Genomic DNA, 19,982 nt, shown 5'->3' with positions numbered 1-19,982 from the left:
ATGTCCAAAAACCTGCATTTCATGCAAGAGTCACTGGATAATGCTCAGGGGCATAAACTGTAGGCACTTCCCCCCCCTAGGCCAGAGATATCAAACTTAACTGTAGTACCTACTTATTGGTGATGGTCATTTCCTGTCCCTTGTCAGACCAAACCGGAATGGTGTCCAAGCCCTGCAGTAAGCTGGCATGAGGAGCTAAAGACTATGGAATTGTTAGCAAACAGTCCCACTCTTGGCCTTACAATGGAAGGGACATCATTGATGATCCAGCTGAAGATGGTTGGGCTGAGGGTGCTGCCTTGAGGAACTCCTGCAGCGATGTCCTGCAGCTCTGATGATTGGCCACCACTAACGACCAGAACTGTCTTCCCGTGTGTCAGGTATGAATCAGCCTCAGAAGGGTTTTCGCTTACCTCCCATTGACCTCAGTTTACTAGGGCTCTGTGATGCCATATGTAGTCAAGTTGATATTGAGGGCAGCTGTTCTCACCTCTCCTGCTATTAAGCTGTTGCATTCATGTCAGGCCAAGTCTATGATTAGGTCTGGTGCCAGTATGGTGAGGTTACTCGTGTGTAGGTGCCAATGGATGCATTAGTGATGACTCTTGCCATCACTTTGCTGATGATTGATAGTTGGCCAGTTTAAACTTGTCCTGTTTACCTGGACAATTTCTTACATTGTTAGGTAGTTGCCACGGTCATATCAGCAGTCCAACAACTGGGCTTGTGGGGGGGAGGGGGCAGCTAGTTCTGGTAAGCAGGTCTTTTAGTACCAGAGTCAAGATATTATCAGTGGCCATAGCTTTTGCTGTGTTCTGTGCACTCAGCCACTTAATGTCACATGGCGTGAACCGCATTGGCTGGACACTGGCATTACTGATGGGGACCTTGGAAGAAGGCATGTAGGATTTTCCACTTAGCACTTTTGCCTCTTGCACTCATGCTGGACTCCACCAGGTTGAGGATTGGCATGTTCATGAAGCCTCCTCCTCCTCACAGCCATTGTCTGATTGATTGAGTTCATAGTCTTCATTTTTAACATGACTACAGTCTCAGTTGAGCAATCAAGGAAGTGGCAAGAACAGACAAGATCCTTTCAACCCAGGAGGAGAATTATAGGATCATTCAACCCAAAAGGAGCTCTGCCACATTAAGATCATTTTTGGTCTTGCTCTTGATCACCTGGCACCTGTCATTGAAAATGTGATAAAATTGTTATATATATCAGTGAAAAATATTTTAAACAGGCTTGATGTCATTACAAATCCTCTCAAAACAGAAGTTTTTTTAAAAAAGTATATCTTTTGTTTATAAGTAGTTTTAATTGGCAATTGAAACTCATTTCAAGTCTGAAACAATTTTTAATGTGTAGAAATTCTATTTACAAACTACTGCCAACAATAAATAAACTGCAATATAAGGCAAATCTGCGTTAAAACAAAAACACTTAGGTAAATAGTATTTATTTTGTATATTTAAATGTATGCATATTGCAGCAAATAGGAACATGGGCTGATAGATGGGGTAAGATAGAATCTGTCCAAATTAAAAAAAAAACACTGTAGAAAACTAGTATTTACAAGTGTATCCTCTCCCTCCAAAAAAAAACATACATTTGAATATCGAAATATACTGAGTGGTTTTGACTGCGGCCATGGGAATTAGTGTCAATAATTTGGAATGGAGACATGGCAGCAGGAAGTAAAATTTCAGGGGGAGGTTTTGAATTTCTAAAAATCTCATGATTATTCAAATAGCTCACTCTTCAATTTCTTCACAAGGTTGAAATCAGTCAGATTCTGATTTGGTGAAATTCTGAAAATATTTCAAGTCACTGGAGTTTCAAGTTTTTGCAGGTATTCATATCAGATTGTTGGTGAATTATTGAGACAAATGATTGCATATCTGAAACCACAGCAATGTCATCACAACACTTTGCTAAAGCCTATTAGATTCTAAAATTTTATAAAATAAAACATTTAAAAATTACAGTTCTCATTTACAATTTTCATTTTGTAAAAAAAATCTACTGCAAATTAAAACAAAGGACCAATCTCATATGCTGAAATTCATTCACCAGCTATTAATCCATGTTAGAAGCTTTGTTCAGGAGGTATCTCACGTAAGTAAACATCTTCCAACACTTGAATGTCAGTTGATATCTTGTAATGTAATGCTGGATTTATTACAGTGCATTTCTATAAACTGACACCATTTCACAGGCTGGATGTCAATTTGCATCAGGAGGCAAGGGTATGGACAGAACGATGGCTTCCAGTACTCAATGGTTTAACATGCTTTCCAGATCCAACAGTGCGTCAGCTTTTCTTCTCTGTGTTGTGACTGTACTGAGCTGTAGTAAAACAAAATTGAAATTCACTAATTACCGTACTCTCAATCATCAGCAAAGTGGTGAAACGAGTCATCAACAGTGCTATCAAGCGACCCTTACCAAGAACCTGCTCCCTGATGCTCAGTTTGGATTCTGTCAGGATCACTCAGCTCCAGACTTCAATAGTCCATTTTTGGACCAAGGCTGTAAAGAGCTGAATTCTTGAGGTGAGGTGAGAGTGACTGCCCTAGTAAATCTGAAGTCAATGGGGATCAGGGGAAAACTCTTCAGTGGCTGGAATCATACCTGGCACAAAGGAAAATGGTTATGATTGTTGGAGGCCAATCATATCAGCCCCAGGACTACGCTCGAGGAGGTCCTCAGGGCTGTGTCATAGACCCAAGCATCTTCAGCAACTTCCTCAATGACCTTCCCTCCATCATGAGGTCAGAAGTGGGGCTCAGCTCAGCAGGGTGTTCAGCTCCATTCACAATTCCTCAGATAATGAAGCAGTTCATGCCTGCATGTAGCAAGACCTGGACAACCTCCAAACTTGGGTTGATGAGTGGCAAGTAACATTTGTGCCAGACAATGACCATCTCCAACAAAAGAGAGCCTAACCACCTCCCCTTGACTTTCAATGGCATTACTGTCACCGAGTCCCCCACCAATAACATCCCGGGAGTCACCATTGACCAGAAATTCAACTGGACCAGCCATATAAATGCCATGGCTACTAGAGCAGGTCAGAGGCTGGGTATTCTGTGGCCAATGGCTCACCTCCCTACTCCCCAAGCCTCTCCACCACCTACAAGGCATAAGTTCGGAGTGTGTTGGAATACTCTCCACTTGCCAGGATGAGTGCAGTTGCAGTACGCAAGAAGCTCGACACCATCTAGGATAAAGCAGTCTGCTTGATTGGCAGCCAACTTAAACATTCACTCCCTCCACCACTGGCGCACCGTGGCTACAGTGTGTACCATCTACAAGATGCACTGCAGCAACGCACCAAGGCTTCTTCGACAGCACCTCCGGAAACCCACGACCTCTACCATCAAGAAGGACAAGGGCAGCAGACGCATGGGAACACCATCACTTCCACGTTCCCCTCTCAGTCACATAACAACCTGACTTGGACATATATCGTCACTCCTTCATCATTGCTGGGTCAATATCCTGGACCTCCCTACCTAACAGCAATGTGGGAGTGCCTTCATCCCAAGGACTGCAGCGGTATTTCTACATAGTGGAAAAGTAAATGAAAATGCAGACTTGTGCAGGCCAATGGATCTCCAGTCTTGTCACTCAGCGAGTTGGAAAATGTGGTATTTCATAATGTGGCTCCGCTAAGCTCTGACAGCAAATCATCCCTCCCACTTCCCCCAGAGCCAGAGATAAACATCCCCACCCCCACATAAGGTTTCTCCCTATGACCTTATGCCCAATGGGGTATATCTCTCCACCCTGAATTAGTTGTTTCTCTCCGGGGCTCCAACATGGTACTCATTTCTCTCTGTTCTTGCTCCTGTTCAAAAGGGTCTCTTGCTTCTTGTCCCCAAATTGTTTCTCTCTCTGTCCCATAGACCCAGGTCCAGAATGTGATCGATCTCCTTTCTCCATTTTCCTTTCCCCATTTCTGAAAAGCGTTTAACTTCTTATCCCTTCCCAATTGTAACAGTGTATATCTATGCCTCTTCATCTTCTCTCCCCATTCCCTGGGCTGCAGTGCTGCTCAAATGAATAAAGTCTGGAGTACGTTCATCGGGGATGGACTCCTGCACATATCATTTCTCTTTCCAGTCTCCTTCCTCGCTTTTCTGCTCCCCCCACCCTCCCTCAATCTGCTCCCCCCACCCTCCCTCAATCTGCTCCCCCCACCCTCCCTCAATCTGCTCCCCCCACCCTCCCTCAATCTGCTCCTTGTATGGATGGACATTTTTAATACACATTTTGTCAGTTGTTTGGAAGATGTTGGGAACCACATTTGTGTGTTTCCATGATTTTTTTATTATGCAATAGTTATAAATTTTATTTTGGGGGCTTTATAGGAGGGTGGGTGAGGAACTATTATGGGGACTGTGTCATAAAATACAATTGGGAAGAAAATTTACATTGGAGGAAAAATTTTGCATGACTGAATTGGTAAATAACAAAAGTAAAATGACAGTGTAAAATAGCCAATTAAAAAGGAGAAAAACAGAGGAATAACCAGTGAGGAAGGGAAATAAAAGAAAGGCCTAATGATCACGATAGATGGAAGAATTTTTATCATAAAAATAATTAGCAAATGGTCAAACTGTGGATACTATATCTTCCAATCTGGAGGAAGTGTGTAAATAAAGAATTTGCACCCTTTATCTGTAGGTCTGCATAAACTAATAACACTAGATGATACTCCTATATAATGCCACAGGAGATCAAGACCAAGTGTAGTCTTCAGGTGAAATGGGGGATAATTTTAAAGTCATACCTTCTGTCCATATCTTTATATTTCCATTATAAATGTGAATATTGCAATTTATAATTAGATAAACACTTGAAGGGAAAACATTTTCAGGGCTATGGGGAAAGAGCAGGGGAATGGGACTAATTGGATAGCTCTTTCAAAGGGCTGGCACAGGCATGAATGGCCTCCTCCTGTGCTGTACCTACTATGATAATAGAAATTGCCCATGCAAACTTGTCATGCTGTTATTCCACCCTCCTGCCTGTGGTGATGCTGCAGAAACTTTTTTTTTATTCGTTCATGGGATGTGGGCGTCGCTGGCAAGGCCGGCATTTATTGCCCATCCCTAATTGCCCTCGAGAAGGTGGTGGTGAGCCGCCTTCTTGAACCGCTGCAGTCCGTGTGGTGAAGGTTCTCCCACAGTGCTGTTAGGAAGGGAGTGCCAGGATTTTGACCCAGCGACAATGAAGGAACGGCGATATATTTCCAAGTCGGGATGGTGTGTGACTTGGAGGGGAACGTGCAGGTGGTGTTGTTCCCATGCGCCTGCTGCCCTTGTCCTTCTAGGTGGTAGAGGTCGCGGGTTTGGGAGGTGCTGTCGAAGAAGCCTTGGCGAGTTGCTGTAGTGCATCCTGTGGATGGTGCACACTGCAGCTACAGTGCGCCGGTGGTGAAGGGAGTGAATGTTTAGGGTGGTGGATGGGGTGCCAATCAAGCGGGCTGCTTTATCTTGGATGGTGTCGAGCTTCTTGAGTGTTGTTGGAGCTGCACTCATCCAGGCAAGTGGAGAGTATTCCATCACACTCCTGACTTGTGCCTTGGAGATGGTGGAAAGGCTTTGGGGAGTCAGGAGGTGAGTCACTCGCCGCAGAATACCCAGCCTCTGACCTGCTCTCGTAGCCACAGTATTTATATGGCTGGTCCAGTTAAGTTTCTGGTCAATGGTGACCCCCAGGATGTTGATGGTGGGGGATTCGGCGATGGTAATGCCGTTGAATGTCAAGGGGAGGTGGTTAGACTCTCTCTTGTTGGAGATGGTCATTGCCTGGCACTTATCTGGCGCGAATGTTACTTGCCACTTATGAGCCCAAGCCTGGATGTTGTCCAGGTCTTGCTCCATGCAGGCTCGGACTGCTTCATTATCTGAGGGGTTGCGAATGGAACTGAACACTGTGCAGTCATCAGCGAACATCCCCATTTCTGACCTTATGATGGAGGGAAGGTCATTGATGAAGCAGCTGAAGATGGTTGGGCCTAGGACACTGCCCTGAGGAACTCCTGCAGCAATGCCCTGGGGCTGAGATGATTGGCCTCCAACAACCACTACCATCTTCCTTTGTGCTAGGTATGACTCCAGCCACTGGAGAGTTTTCCCCCTGATTCCCATTGACTTCAATTTTACTAGGGCTCCTTGGTGCCACACTCGGTCAAATGCTGCCTTGATGTCAAGGGCAGTCACTCTCACCTCACCTCTGGAATTCAGCTCTTTTGTCCATGTTTGGACCAAGGCTGTAATGAGGTCTGGAGCCGAGTGGTCCTGGCGGAACCCAAACTGAGCATCGGTGAGCAGGTTATTGGTGAGTAAGTGCCGCTTGATAGCACTGTCGACGACACCTTCCATCACTTTGCTGATGATTGAGAGTAGACTGATGGGGCGGTAATTGGCCGGATTGGATTTGTCCTGCTTTTTGTGGACAGGACATACCTGGGCAATTTTCCACATTGTCGGGTGGATGCCAGTGTTGTAGCTGTAGTGGAACAGCTTGGCTAGAGGCGCAGCTAGTTCTGGAGCACATGTCTTCAGCACTACAGCTGGGATGTTGTCGGGGCCCATAGCCTTTGCTGTATCCAGTGCACTCAGCCGTTTCTTGATATCACGTGGAGTGAATCGAATTGGCCGAAGACTGGCTTCCGTGATGGTGGGGATATCGGGAGGAGGCTGAGATGGATTATCCACTTGGCACTTCTGGCTGAAGATGGTAGGAGTTATTAAAACATTATAAGTTTACACAGGTAGTTTCTGTTATAGATGTGGACAAAGCAATTTATAATGGAAAATGTTTACACGATATGTGTGCAGAAGAAAGATTTTTAATATATTCTAGACATTAAAATGTTAGCAATCTGCCAATTAACTTCAGTAGGAAGTATTATATTTTATAATTTTTCTAATATTAGAAGAGTAATAAAATTAATCATAATAAAGGTCAACAGTCTTTTTCGTGATACACAAGAGCTTAGGCAAATTGCGAAATGAAATCATTTCTAATGAGTAGACAGTTTTCACACAAATGAAGTGCCTACTAGCTTATTTATAATATACGCTGAGCTTATAAACAGCAAATGATTCCTGAAGGAACAAAATATCTCTACATTATTCTGTACATATTCATGTTAACCACCAAAATCATCTATAATACATAAACCTCACAGCTCCATTTAATAAGTCAACCAGATAATAGTAAAGATGTGTCCGTTATATAGAATCATAGAATGGTTACAGCACAGACGGGGTCATTCGGTCCATTGATCCCGTGCTGGCTCTTTGTAGGAGCAATCCAGTTAGTCCCAGACCCCCGCTCTTTCCCCATAACCCTGCAAATTTTTTCCCTTCAAGTATTTATCCAATTCCTTTTTGAAAGCCACAATTGAATCTGCTTCCACCACCCTTTCAGGCAGTGCATTCCAGATCAAAACTAATTGCTGCATAAATTTTTTTTTCCTCATATCGCCTTTGGTTCTTTTGCCAATCACCGTAAATCTGTGTCCTCTGGTTCTTGACCCGCCAATGGGAACAGTTTCTCTTTATTTATTTTATCTAAGCCCATCATGATTTTGAACACTTCTATCAAATCTCCTCACAATCTCCTCCTGCTCTAAGGAGAACAACCCCAGCTTCTCCAGTCTATCCATATAGCTGAAGTCTCTCATCTCTGGAACCATTCTAGTAAATCTTTTTGGCACCCTCTCTAAGTCCTTCACATCTTTCCTAAAGTGCGGTGCCCAGAATTGGACACAATACTCCAGTTGTGGCGAATCAATGTTTTATAAAGGTTCAACATAACTTCTGTGCTTTTGTACTCTATGCTTCTATTTATAAAGCCCAGGATCCCGTATGCTTTTTTAACTGCTTTCTCAACCTGTCCTGCCACCTTCAAAGATTTTGTAACCCCCAGACACATATCTATTATTCCATTCCGACTTTATTTATTTCTTAACATGCAGAAGATGCACAAGAGTAGATTATGAGACAGAAGCCAACAGATGAGTTACACAACTTAAGTCACAAGTGGATTTACTTTCCATAATCCACTGCTCAATCACACTATATTTAGTTATACTGCATGGGCATTTAATGAACAGAGCTATATTTTATTGAGCTGCCAACTTAGTATTCTGAGGTTTACTCTGGTGGGTTATGAGGTCATTTGAACCCTAAGATGAAACTTCTAATCCCTTGTATCTGCCCATTATTCTCTACCTTGCTGAATCTCTCTTCATGGTACAAAGGATTTTAATTGCTAAGAGACAAACACTTTTCAACTCAAATTTATAATAATAACAAGCATCTTTAACCGGTTTATCTATGTGGCTGTTTACCTTTTGAGAGGCTGTAGCTGCCCTGTGTTCTGAGTGAGTCAGACGCCTTTGAAGTCTGTTAGTTTTTTCCTGATTTTCCAACATCTGTTTTTCATACTACTCAAAATAAAAAAGGAAATGTGTAAAGATGGATTCTATCAAAAAAAAATCCTGAAGCAAAAGGGTCTCCTGATACTCAGGGTTTAAACTTTGTAAATTGAGGTAATTTGCACCAAAACTAAGAGTGAAAAATATATCAGTCCCCTGCAAGAGAAGAGTTGGTTATAGGAGAATACAATGGCCCAGACATTGCTGGAAAAATAAGGCGAATAAAGCGAATTCAAGGTGCGTAAAAAACTCAGCAATTTGTGGTGAAGAGATATGCCATAAGTTCCGATTCGCCACAAATTGCTGGACGATTTGCCCCACCAAATCTGAAAAAATGACCATCTCACCGTGAGCCTTCCCATTGGGTGTCATGATATTGCTGGATTTGCGTCGTTAATACCAATTCATCTCGCCGCAACCATTTAGGGCTGGTAATTCATAGTCAGAGAAAGGTTACAGCACAGAAGGAGGCCATTCGGCCCATCGAGTCCATGCTGGCTCTATGCAAGAGCAATCCAGCTAGACCCACTCCCCTGCCCTATCCTCGTAGCCCTCCAATTTTTTTCCTTTCAAGTACTTATCCAGTTCCCTTTTGAAAGCCATAAATGAATCTGCCTCCACCATCCCCTTGGGCAGTGCATTCCAGATCCTAACCACTCGCTGTGTAAAAAAGTTTTTCCTCATGTCACCTTTGGTTCTTTTGCCAATCACCTTAAATCTATGTTCTCTGTTTCTTGACTTCCGCCAATGGGAACAGTTTCTCTCTAACCATTCTGTCAGACCCTTCATGATTTTAAATACCTCAATCAAATCTCCTCTCAACCTTCTCTGTTCCAAGGAGAACAACCCCAGCATCTCCAGTCTATCCACGTAACTAAAGTCCCTCATCTCTGGAATCATTCTAGTAAATCTTTTCTGCACCCTCTCTAAGGCCTTCACATCTTTCCTAAAGTGCGGTGCCCAGAACTGGACACAATACTCCAGTTGTGGTTCAACCAATGTTTTATAAAGGTTCATCATGACTTCCTTGCTTTTGTACTCTATGCGTCTATTTATAAAGCCCAGGATCCCGTATGCTTTTTTAACCGCTTTCTCGACCTGCCTTGCCACTTTCAATGATTTGTGCACATATACTTCCAGATCTCTCTGTTCCTATACCCCTTTTAGAATTGTGCCCTCTAGTTTATATTGCCTCTCCTTGTTCTTCCTCCCGAGATGTATCACTTCACATTTTTCTGCGTTAAATTTCATCTGCCACGTGTCCACCCATTCTACCAGCTTGTCTATGTCCTCTTGAAATTCATGTTGTAAGGACCCTGTCAATTACCTGATTTATGGTCCTGACATGCCACTCAACCTTGGCGGCCCAGAAAGGGAACAATGAAACTGTGGAGTATTACCCCTGTGGGAGTAACTTGTTCTTAGAGGTTTTTTAAAATTATTAGTTTTTTCTTACTTTTCTTTTTTCTCTCTTTCTTAATCCATTCTCTTTCTTTCCTTTATTTCCCTTTCTGTATTTAATTTGACTAATTCACCCTATTTCCTTCTCTGTCATTTGCTGTGTTTCTTTCTCTATCCTTTTCTTTCATTGGTTAAGGAGATACGCTATTGGACCCAACGTTCACGAGGTCACAGATGCCCCGTTGACCTCGCCGTGCCGTTATCAATTTGCATTTCCAGCAACATGTGGCGCAAAAATAATACGATCTTATGGGTGAGGTAAAAAATCCAATTCACAGCTCTCATCGCAAGATGCATCGCAGCAGCAATTTCTGGGCCAATATATATTTTGTAGAATAAGATTATTAACTTTTTTTCTTTGAACTACACATTGTAATTCTGATGCACTAGAATTGTAATATGAGCTCTCAGGAACATATGAACTGATGTAAATGTGCAAATTGAACCTCTATTCAGAAAATTCAATCAAGTACCAAACTAAAATAACATTTGGAGCTCTAATTACAGACTGAAGACAAAATACTCAGACAATTTTTCCACCCTCCCCCACCTCTTATTTCATTTCCTGTTGATCATTTCCATCTGCTAGGATAGTAAGTCAGTTTTCCCAATCAAAACCATGAGAGTTTGTTACTTAATGCTGGGTAAGATTTAAAGAAACCAAAATTGAAGCCAACTGTGGATAAAATTCCACTAAAGTGATCAGTATTTTCTACTTTACATTGTACCTGAAGAGAAACAAGAAAAATTACAAATGAGTTTTAGGCAGGAAAATTAAATGTTAAAACTTCTTCCTCCACATGGAACTTCAAAACATTAAAAATCAAATAATGAAGAGTAAAACATCCCAGCTAATGACAAAGTTGCCATAAACATTCAAAGTTTTGTTTACATATTACTGTTTCAGGTTCGGAAATACCAGGAAAAAAAATCTTTCAATTATTCAGAACTTGCAGCCTACACAAAATGAATGGGTACATTAAGGGATTTAAACTGAGTTAATTATTCCACTGCTGCTACACAAGCAAATTAGGATTGCAACACAGCAAAGATTGGACCTTTATAATCTTTTAAAATTTAAGGCTTAAAGTTGAAATTAAAACAAAAAGGAATAAAAACAAAGGCACAAACAAAAATTGAAAAATGTAGAAAAGAACAATTGAATAGAAAAATTACCTACCTTGTAGGGGTTTTCCTCATTCTTTGACAGAAAGCATGCTCCATAATCCACTGCAGCTAAGCCAAGCATGGATCATGTTCTGGCATGTCAAGCAATTTTATATGGTGCCAACCCACATAGTACAAGCCTCTCCCACCTTTTGCCATGAAAACCCTGTGCACGCATCGAAGCAGTGGTTCTTTTTGACCAGAGTTGCAGAATAGAAATTAGCATATGAACTCCCTGCAAGGGCTGAGGGAATGGAAGAATGAGAGCTCAATGTGTGAAGGATGCCTTCTATTATGGAATGAAAGTATGTATAAGGTACGTAATCTTTCTTCTTCCCCACATTCAACAGCTTCCACACCTGTCTGGAAACAAATATACTAGAATTTAGGAGGAGGACCTCCTTATGGAGGGGCAGAGAGCCCAACCACCCATTAAGTCCAAACAACAAGATATTGCAAACATATGCAAGTTACTCCATGTAGCAATTTTACAGGTATATCAACAGACACTGGTCTGAAGAATACCCAAAAAGCAGGTAGAAATACTTTTCAGGGACCAGCTGGTTTTCTCCCAAAGAGATAGCAGCAATGAAGAATGCATTCCACAATTCCTTTTGCAAGTCTCTATTCAGAAACTTGTCATCCAAGGGCTATAGGTAACAAACTTCTGCATTTGACTGAAGGATTTAGTAAAATTTATATAAAAGACCAACAACCAATAAGTAAACACACAATGGGAGCAAGGTTTTAAATCAGATTTGTGAAGAGTAGATAGAGCGAAGAGATAACAATGTCTTGTCCCAAATGGAAATGAGAAACAATCTTGGGCAGTACCCACTTCCAATTTAAGATGAGAGGCTATGGAATATGGCAAGGCCCTGCTGGAAGGCTATTTCTTGACAAGAATCTCTCATACAGAGGCAACCTAAATATGAGGTGACCTAATGTCAGCACAATCCAACATCTGAAATGATTCATAAAGATCTTGCCCCTCCTCAGGACATGACACAGGCCTGACTCAACTTCAGTGGTATGTGTATAAAGCTGAATGAAAAATAGGAAGAAAATACAGTGAAAAGAAATGACAAATACAAATAATGGCAACCAAGAAAAATATAAATGCAGAATCCCAAATAGCCAGTAATTTCTGTGGGCATTTTATAGATCCGATTTTTCAGGTTCACAAAGTGCCAAATAAAATGCTTGGCAAGTTGATTAAAGCCAGCTGAAAGAATGCAAAGCTTCTTTAAAATGCCAGTAAATTTCCACCGTTCAGATGTAGACAAAAGTCTTCTACAATTCAGCATAAAATGCAACGATGCTCTTGCCAATAAACCTGGGTTATACTAAAAGGTTTAAATATTTCATCATTCAAGCCCTTTCGTCAAAGGAGAATTTTTTTTTAAAGTTAATTTTGCAGCCTTGGTTTATCTAATGCTTTGTTTAAACATTTCACTCTCACATGTAATTACCCATGGAGGATTGTTTTCCTTTTTCCACTCATCATTAAATGATTTCCTAGTCCCACTGAAATTGTTTTTTTTTAAAAAAGTGCCCCATCCCTGCAAAAGAAAAGGTCATGTAAAGGAAAAGGGAGGTTTTTGTATGTGGGGATGGGCAAGTATTTTCCATATGAATTATCCTCCTTCAATCTAAATTACTATGCCATGTTTTACTATTTTCCTTCCTATGAAGGTCTTCCCTCACAGCACTGAGCCACAAAAGCAGCATCAGCTAATGAACCATTAAGCTAGTGGCTCCATTGTAAACAATGCTGACTGGCAATATCTGCTGTCCTGAATGGTAATTAGATGGAGCCTGAGCAAGAAAATTTAGCATCAACCAAATCAGGCACCTCCCACTCATCATCTAGAACATGAGAGGGTGCCTAAACAGCTTTATTTCCAGTGAAGTTACTTGCTAATGGTTCATAGATGATAATGAGTGAGGGGGAAAAAAGTAAGTGCATTAGGAAACAATGCTTCAACACATCATCCTTTCAGCTTGGGATGATATTAATGTTGATAATTTTACTGATGAATGATCTTAATTGCTTTGTGATGTCAAGTGCATTCTGTTTAGTGAAGCAGGAATTTACAAAAGGTTCCTTTTCCTCTTTCTGAAAACATGCATGGCTTTCAGCAAATCCGTTTCCAATAGGAAACAAAAGTCTGACAAGTTGCTGATCAAATATACCGAAACATTGTAAATGATTTAATGAGACAAATTACTGTACAAGTGTAGACAATTTTACAGATGTGGTCATATACTAAATCCCAGTACACTCATTTTTGAATAGAATGCAGACACAGCTAAGAAATTAGCTAAAGTTTAATTGGAGTTTTCACCATACCTATTAGTTGATGCTGCAGTGCTTAAGTGTGTACCATTTAACTGTTGTATAGTGGACCATTTGGTGCAGGGAAGAGAGAGATGCAATTTTTATTTGGCTCACTTCCTATGCATTTTCATATGGACTTGCAAGCTATAAAACGTCACTGGAGTCTAGTCCTGGAAAGAAAGAAGCTTAATCCAATGGTTATGGGTTCTGCTTCTGTTGAAGAGCTACAAACCAACTTCTTAACTGATCTGGTTCCTACTAACAGAGGCAACAGCAATTATCAATGGAACCAGAAAGGGGGGGGGAAGGGGCAGGGAGAAGAGAAGTGGAAGCATGGCAGAAGATACTAGTTATCACTTTGCAGAAAATGTAAAAAGTGAGAACCCTCCCACTGAACATGAAAATATTGCCTTGTGTGTTACAGGATAAGTACTACATAAGCACACATTCATAGATTCTGAACGTTGCAGAAAGTTATTTTTATAACGTTAATTTCACCAAACATTAAACAGAATGCAATAATTAGTATCATAGAAATACACTGAAGTTACAATACCAAAATAGGCTATTCGTCCCAACCAGTCAGTGTCGGTGTATACCCTCCAACTAAGCAAAAAGTCCTAATTATATTTCTTGTTCTGTTCCCATATCCCTTTATTCCCTATTCCTTCATTCACCTATCCAACCTAATCTTGAATGTTGACATAGTTTCAACCTCAACCACTAACCCTGGAAATTCACAGTCTCACAACTTTCTGTGTAAAGAAGTTTCTTTTGCTCGCTGTTTGAAATCTTATATTTAATCTTATATTTATTGCTCCTTGTTCTAGGCACTTCAACTACTAGAAACAGTCTGGTATTATCTACTCTGTCCCATCCTTCCATATCTTTAAACACATTTATCATATTGTCCTGTAATATGCATTGTTCAGACCATTATGCAAAGACATCTTATGCATCTTTCTTCGTATTTGTATTTCCTCATACCAGGCACCATCCTAGTGAATCTGTATTGTACCCTCTCGAAAGCCACACTATCCTTCCTAAGGTGTGGAGCCCAAAATTGTACACAATACTCGAATTGAGGTTTTATTAAGGTATTACGTAGGCTCATCATTACCGCTTGGCTTTTATATTCTATACTTCTTGTGATAAAACCAAGAATTCCATTAGCTTTTTTATGGCCTTATCAACCCAAGATGTAGCCTATAATGTTCTGTAAATCTGTTCCCCAAATCCATCAGCTCTTCCACAGCATCAAGCCTACTTCTATTCAGAGTATAATTACAGCTCTTAATTTTTTTTTAACCAAAATGCATCACCTCACACTTACTGACATTGAATTCCATCTGCTACCCACTTCCAACCACTATGAAAAGCTGCTCTTAACTGCAACTCTGTTTTCTCCCATTTAACCAATTTTTAATCTAGTTTGCTATCGTCCCCTAATTCCATACCCTATAATTTACTTTAATGATCTCCCATGTGGTACCTTGTCAAAGGCTTTCTGAAAGTCCATGTACACTATAGCCACTGCACATCCCGCATCTACCATGTCTGTTACCTCCTCAAAGAAGTCCATGAGGTTAGTCAAGCACGATTGTCCTTTTTGAAATCCATGCTGGCTACTTCTAACTATTTTCTCTTTAATCGACTCTAAAATTTTCCCTACCATAGATGTTGAGCGAACAGGCCTGTATTTACCCAGATTAACACCGTCACCCCTTTTTAAAAGAAGGGTACGACATTGGCCACTCTCGAGTCCTCCAGCACACATCCACAATCAATAAAGCCCTGACATATAATATCTAGGGCCTCGGCAATTTCCTACCTCATCTCCCTTAGGAACCTAGGATGTATGCCATCGGGCACTGACACTTTGGGGTCGATTTTAGCACCCGCGATCGGGTGCGTTCCTGGCGGGGGGGGGCTCCGAAAATCGGGGATTCCCGGGGCGGGTCAGGAGCCCGGCTCCAACCCGCCCACTTCCAGGTTTCCCACAGACGCACTGACATGCGCGCGCAGCCCCCGCATGTGGGACTCCCGCAGTCAATTAAAGCCGGCGGGGTGCCACTTAAAGTATTTATTTTGGTATTTGAGGTCGTATACAGACCTGATTAACATGATATTTTAGGAGGGGTGGGATTTTACAAACAACTGGGACTGTTCCCCGTACTGGGGGAAACACTCCCAGTTGAAATAAACGTTTTGCAGCCATCAGCCTGTGGCAGCTGCAAAGGTCCATTTGACAGGTGGAGGGAGGGGAGGGGGGGGGGGCACCCTCACTCATTGCAGGAGGCCACTCTGTCACTTTGGACAAAGTTTGGCCTCCACCACTCTCCTCCTAACAATAAAATTCACCAACTTGCACACTTACCCCGGTGTCCAGACACATGTACCTACCTTGCGGACCACCTCAGATGTACATCTTCCGGATGGGGGCCGCCGTAGCTGCAGTCATGACCTCCTTGGAGAGCGAACAGCATCACCAGCCATGCTGGCCACGCCGTCCACCTCTGACACGTGGAGCTCCACAACACAGTGCTGTGACACATCCACCTGCACAGCAGGAGGGAGGGCAACCGCAGAGAGAGATGTGTCGCAGAGGGCACTACCCTCGCCACAGGATCCACAGACCGAGGCTCAGCTTCCTGGACCTCTCTGAGCAGCAGTGCACACGGAGGCTCAGAGTCACTCGACATGTAGTCGTGGACATCTGCAGCCTCCTTCATGCCGAGCTGCTCTTGGTTGGCCCGAGCACCATCTTCTTACCTGTCGCTGTCAAAGTCACCACTGCCCTCAACAACTTCTCCTCCTCATCCTTACAGGGTACCACCGGGGACATCGCCGACGTCTCTCAGTCGTCTGCACAAAAGAGCCCTGCAAATACACCTACACCACTCTGCAGTGACACAATGGGTGGCATCAGTTGTGGGTCTTCATTGTGATCCTCAGGAAAGGGCATTATTGCACAAACCAGTCAAGATTCGCAAAGACGTGGCAGTAGTGGTGCCAATATAATATGTAATGTGAGTTGGTCAGAAATTAAATATAAGTAAAAACCATGACAAACCCTCAAACACCCTTGTGCATCCCCTTCATGCTCACGACACGTTTGCCTTACACTGCCTACTGCACATATGTGATGCATGCCCTGTGGCTGCAGCACAGGTAGTGGCAGGTTGAGTGAGGTTGACCGTGAAAGAGATGCATAAGAGGGTGAGTATGAGATAGAGCCATGAGATTGTATGAGGATTGGGTTGAGTGGTAGTGGCGGGATGAGTACTGGCAGTGCAGGTAAGATGAGGATGAGCTTTGAGTGGGTGTGAGGAGTGATGTGATAGAGTAGCGTTGGCTGTGCAGAAGGAGATGTGGGGTGGGAGCAGTGATGTGGCAGACGGAGTGTAGGGGAATGAGTAAGTGTACTCACTTTGGCTGACCTACTTAGGTCATTGCAGCGCCTCCTGCACTGTATGCAGGTGGGCGATATGTTGGTGGTGCAGGTGACCTCCTCTGCCACCTCGAGCCAGGCCTTCTTGGTGGCAGAGGCAGGCCGCTTCCTCTCGCCCGCCGGGGGGAAGATCTCGGTCCTCCCCTTCCTCCTCACCCCATCCAATGATACCTGGAGTGAGGCATCATTAAACCTGGAAGCAGCCTTACCCCTGGGCTGCTCCATGCTGTAATTTTTCCTATTTCTTGCAGCATCAGTCAGTGGAGGACTGCCCCTTTAAATAGGGCTCCTCCAGCTGACAGACCTTGCTGCGCATGCGCAGTCCGCCCGCCGCGCAGCTCAGCAGCGGGAAACCCGGAACAAGAGGTAAGTGGATCCAATCAGCCTGCGATTACGTGCGGAGCAGACTGATTTCACCGGGCGCGTTACCCACGCGCCCAATCGCCCCCCCACCGCCGCCCTGTAATATCGGGCCCTTTGTATTCCTTTCGCCTAACTAACTTACCTAACATTTTCCTTTTACTCATCATATCACTCATCTCACTCTCAACCACTTCAGGATTCTTCTCTCCGATATGCTTCTCTTTAGTAAAGTCTGAAGCAAAGTACTTATTAAATATAACTGCCATTTTTTGAACATCACCTACAAACTGACCTCTCTGGTACCCTACTTCGCTTTTAACAGTTCTCTTTTTATCACCACTGGACAAAACAGATTCAGGAATTAGTTTATTAAGAAATGGTGCAGAAGATCCATTTCAGGACAGTTCATCATAGAATCATAGAAATTTATGGCACAGAAGGAAGCCATTCAGCCTATCACGTCTGTGCCGGCCGAAAAAGAGCTATCCAGCTTACTCCCTCTTTCCAGCTCTTGGTCCGTAGCCTTGTAGGTTACGGCATTTCAAGTGCAAATCCAAGTACTTTTTAAATGCAATGAGGGTTTCTGCCTCTACCACCCTTGCAGGCAGTGAGTGCCAGACTCCCACCACCCTCTGGGCGAAACAATTTCTCCTCAACTCCCCTCTAATCCTTCTACAATTACTTTAAATCTATGCCCCCTGGCTATTGACCTTTCTGCTAAGGGAAACAGGTCCTTCCTTACCACTAAATCTAGGCCCCTTATGATTTTATGCACCTCAATTAAATCTCCCGTCAGCCACTTCTGTTCCAAAGAAAACAACCCCAGCCTATCCAATCTTTCCTCATAGCTAAAATTCTCTAGTCCTGGCAACATCCTTGTAAATCTCCTCTGTGCAATCTCTAGTGCAACCACATTGTTCCTGTAATGTGGTGACCAGAACTGTACGCAGTACTCTAGCTGTGGCCTAACTATGTTTTATACAATTCTAACATAACCCCACTGCTCTTATATTCTATGCCTCGGCTAATAAAGGAAAGTATCTTGTATGCTTTCTTAACCACCTTATCTACCTGTCCTGCTACCTACAGGGATCTGTGGATATGCAGTCTTAGGCCCCTCTGTTCCTCTACACCTCTCAGTATCCTACCATTTATTGTGTATTCCCTTGCCTTGTTTGCCCTCCCCAAAAGCATCACCTCACACTTCTCCGGATTGAATTCCATTTGCCACTTTTCTGCCCACCTGACTAGTCCATTGATATCTTCCTGCAGTCTACAGCTTTCTTCCTCACTACCAACAACACGGCCAACTTTTGTATCATCTGTAAACTTCTTAAATGTAGGGGGCATGATTAAGTCTAAATCATTGATATATACCCTGCGGAACCCCACTGGAAACAGCCTTCCAGTCACAAAAACACCATCAAATACATCATCGTGTGCTGAAGAGAAAAGACTAGTCAACATCAGTTATTCTGTGGTGAACTGAAGTTGAATACTCATCCTTGAAGCTCTATTTCAGCTGCCCAACACCGCCCATGGTAGGATTTAAAGTCCTACAACTCTGGTTTTATTTTGTCCAGCCCCAATCTCCACTTACCTCCAGCCTTTAGCCACCAGCTAGCTTCAAGTCTTCTCTGGCCTTAGTGATTCAAGTCTGAGGCTGAAAATGTTAACTTAATTACTCCAGCTTAAGACTTCCCATAAGCATCAGTTTAAAAAAAGTCAGTTACTATTAAAAAGAATGGAAATGTTCCAGTATTTTAGGAATTAAGGGCAGAGTCGCTTCTGTTCTGCACAAAGAGACAATCAATTTGAATAAATCTGTACATTTATGTCTACAGTAACTGGCTTAAAGTCTTCCATCAAACACTTGCATGTACAGACCATATAAAAAAAAGTTTTAATCCTCATTTACACGACCAGGTTGATATCCAAGTATAAGAGGCAATCATATAATCCATGCCATGGTGTGGATATATGAAACGAAAATTACAACTCAGTTTTAGATCTGTGGGTTTCATGCCTTTCATACTGTTCAACTGTAAATAATCATATGGCACAAATTCAGTATTGATATCCCACCCCTATTTACAATGCTACTACTAAACGAAAGTATCAATAGGGGTACTGTTAGTTATTAAGGAATTTATATAACATACGCTGTAAATGGATTTCCTGTGGTTGACTCTGGATTATAAAAGTTGACTCTGTTTCTCTCTCCACAGATGCTGCCTGATCTTCTCAGTGTTGCCAGCATTTTCTGTTTTTATTTTTATTTCAGATTTCCAGCATCCGCAGTATTTTGCTTTTGCCATAAATATAAGATAGTCACTAATAAATCCAATAGGGAATTGAGAAGAAACCTTTTTACCCAAAGAGTGGTAAGAATATGGAACTCGCTACCACATGGAATAGTTGAGGTGAATAGCATAGATGAATTTAAGGGGAAGCTAGATAAGCACATGAGGGAGAAAGGAATAGAAGGATATGTTGATAGGGTTAGGTGAAGAGTGGGAGGACGCTCTTGTGGAGCATAAACAATTGCATAACATAGTTGGGCCGAATGGCCTGTTTTTGTGCTGTAAATTCTATGTAATTCCTATAATTAAATTTGATTTAAAAAATAAGTTATTCCTTTATATTCAGAGGACATTAAAGCCATGTGGGCAACACATATTTAATTTTACAATACATACTGCGAGACACTTATCCAGTACAGGCATGCCTTTAG

At 42.4% G+C, this 19,982-nt stretch overlaps 1 protein-coding gene across 3 annotated transcripts in view; it reads right to left on the bottom strand.

Moving 5' to 3' along the window:
- Window positions 1–1,358: 1,358 nt before the first annotated feature.
- sclt1 (sodium channel and clathrin linker 1) overlaps window positions 1,359–19,982 on the bottom strand; it is an 89,137-nt gene continuing 70,513 nt past the window's right edge. For all 3 annotated transcript variants that reach the window (XM_067994301.1, XM_067994314.1, XM_067994309.1), the window contains exons 21-22: window positions 8,379–8,474; window positions 1,359–2,353 (exon numbers count right to left, since the gene is read on the bottom strand). In XM_067994301.1, coding sequence (XP_067850402.1) covers window positions 2,282–2,353; window positions 8,379–8,474 — 168 coding nt within the window. In that variant the 3' untranslated portion in view covers window positions 1,359–2,281. The remainder of the gene's footprint in view (window positions 2,354–8,378; window positions 8,475–19,982) is intronic.

This window comes from Heptranchias perlo, chromosome 1 (assembly GCF_035084215.1).
Source record: "Heptranchias perlo isolate sHepPer1 chromosome 1, sHepPer1.hap1, whole genome shotgun sequence".
Taxonomy (NCBI): domain Eukaryota; kingdom Metazoa; phylum Chordata; class Chondrichthyes; order Hexanchiformes; family Hexanchidae; genus Heptranchias; species Heptranchias perlo.
Note: the sequence above shows the minus strand (reverse complement) of the source record. Positions and strands in the feature narration are given on the sequence as shown.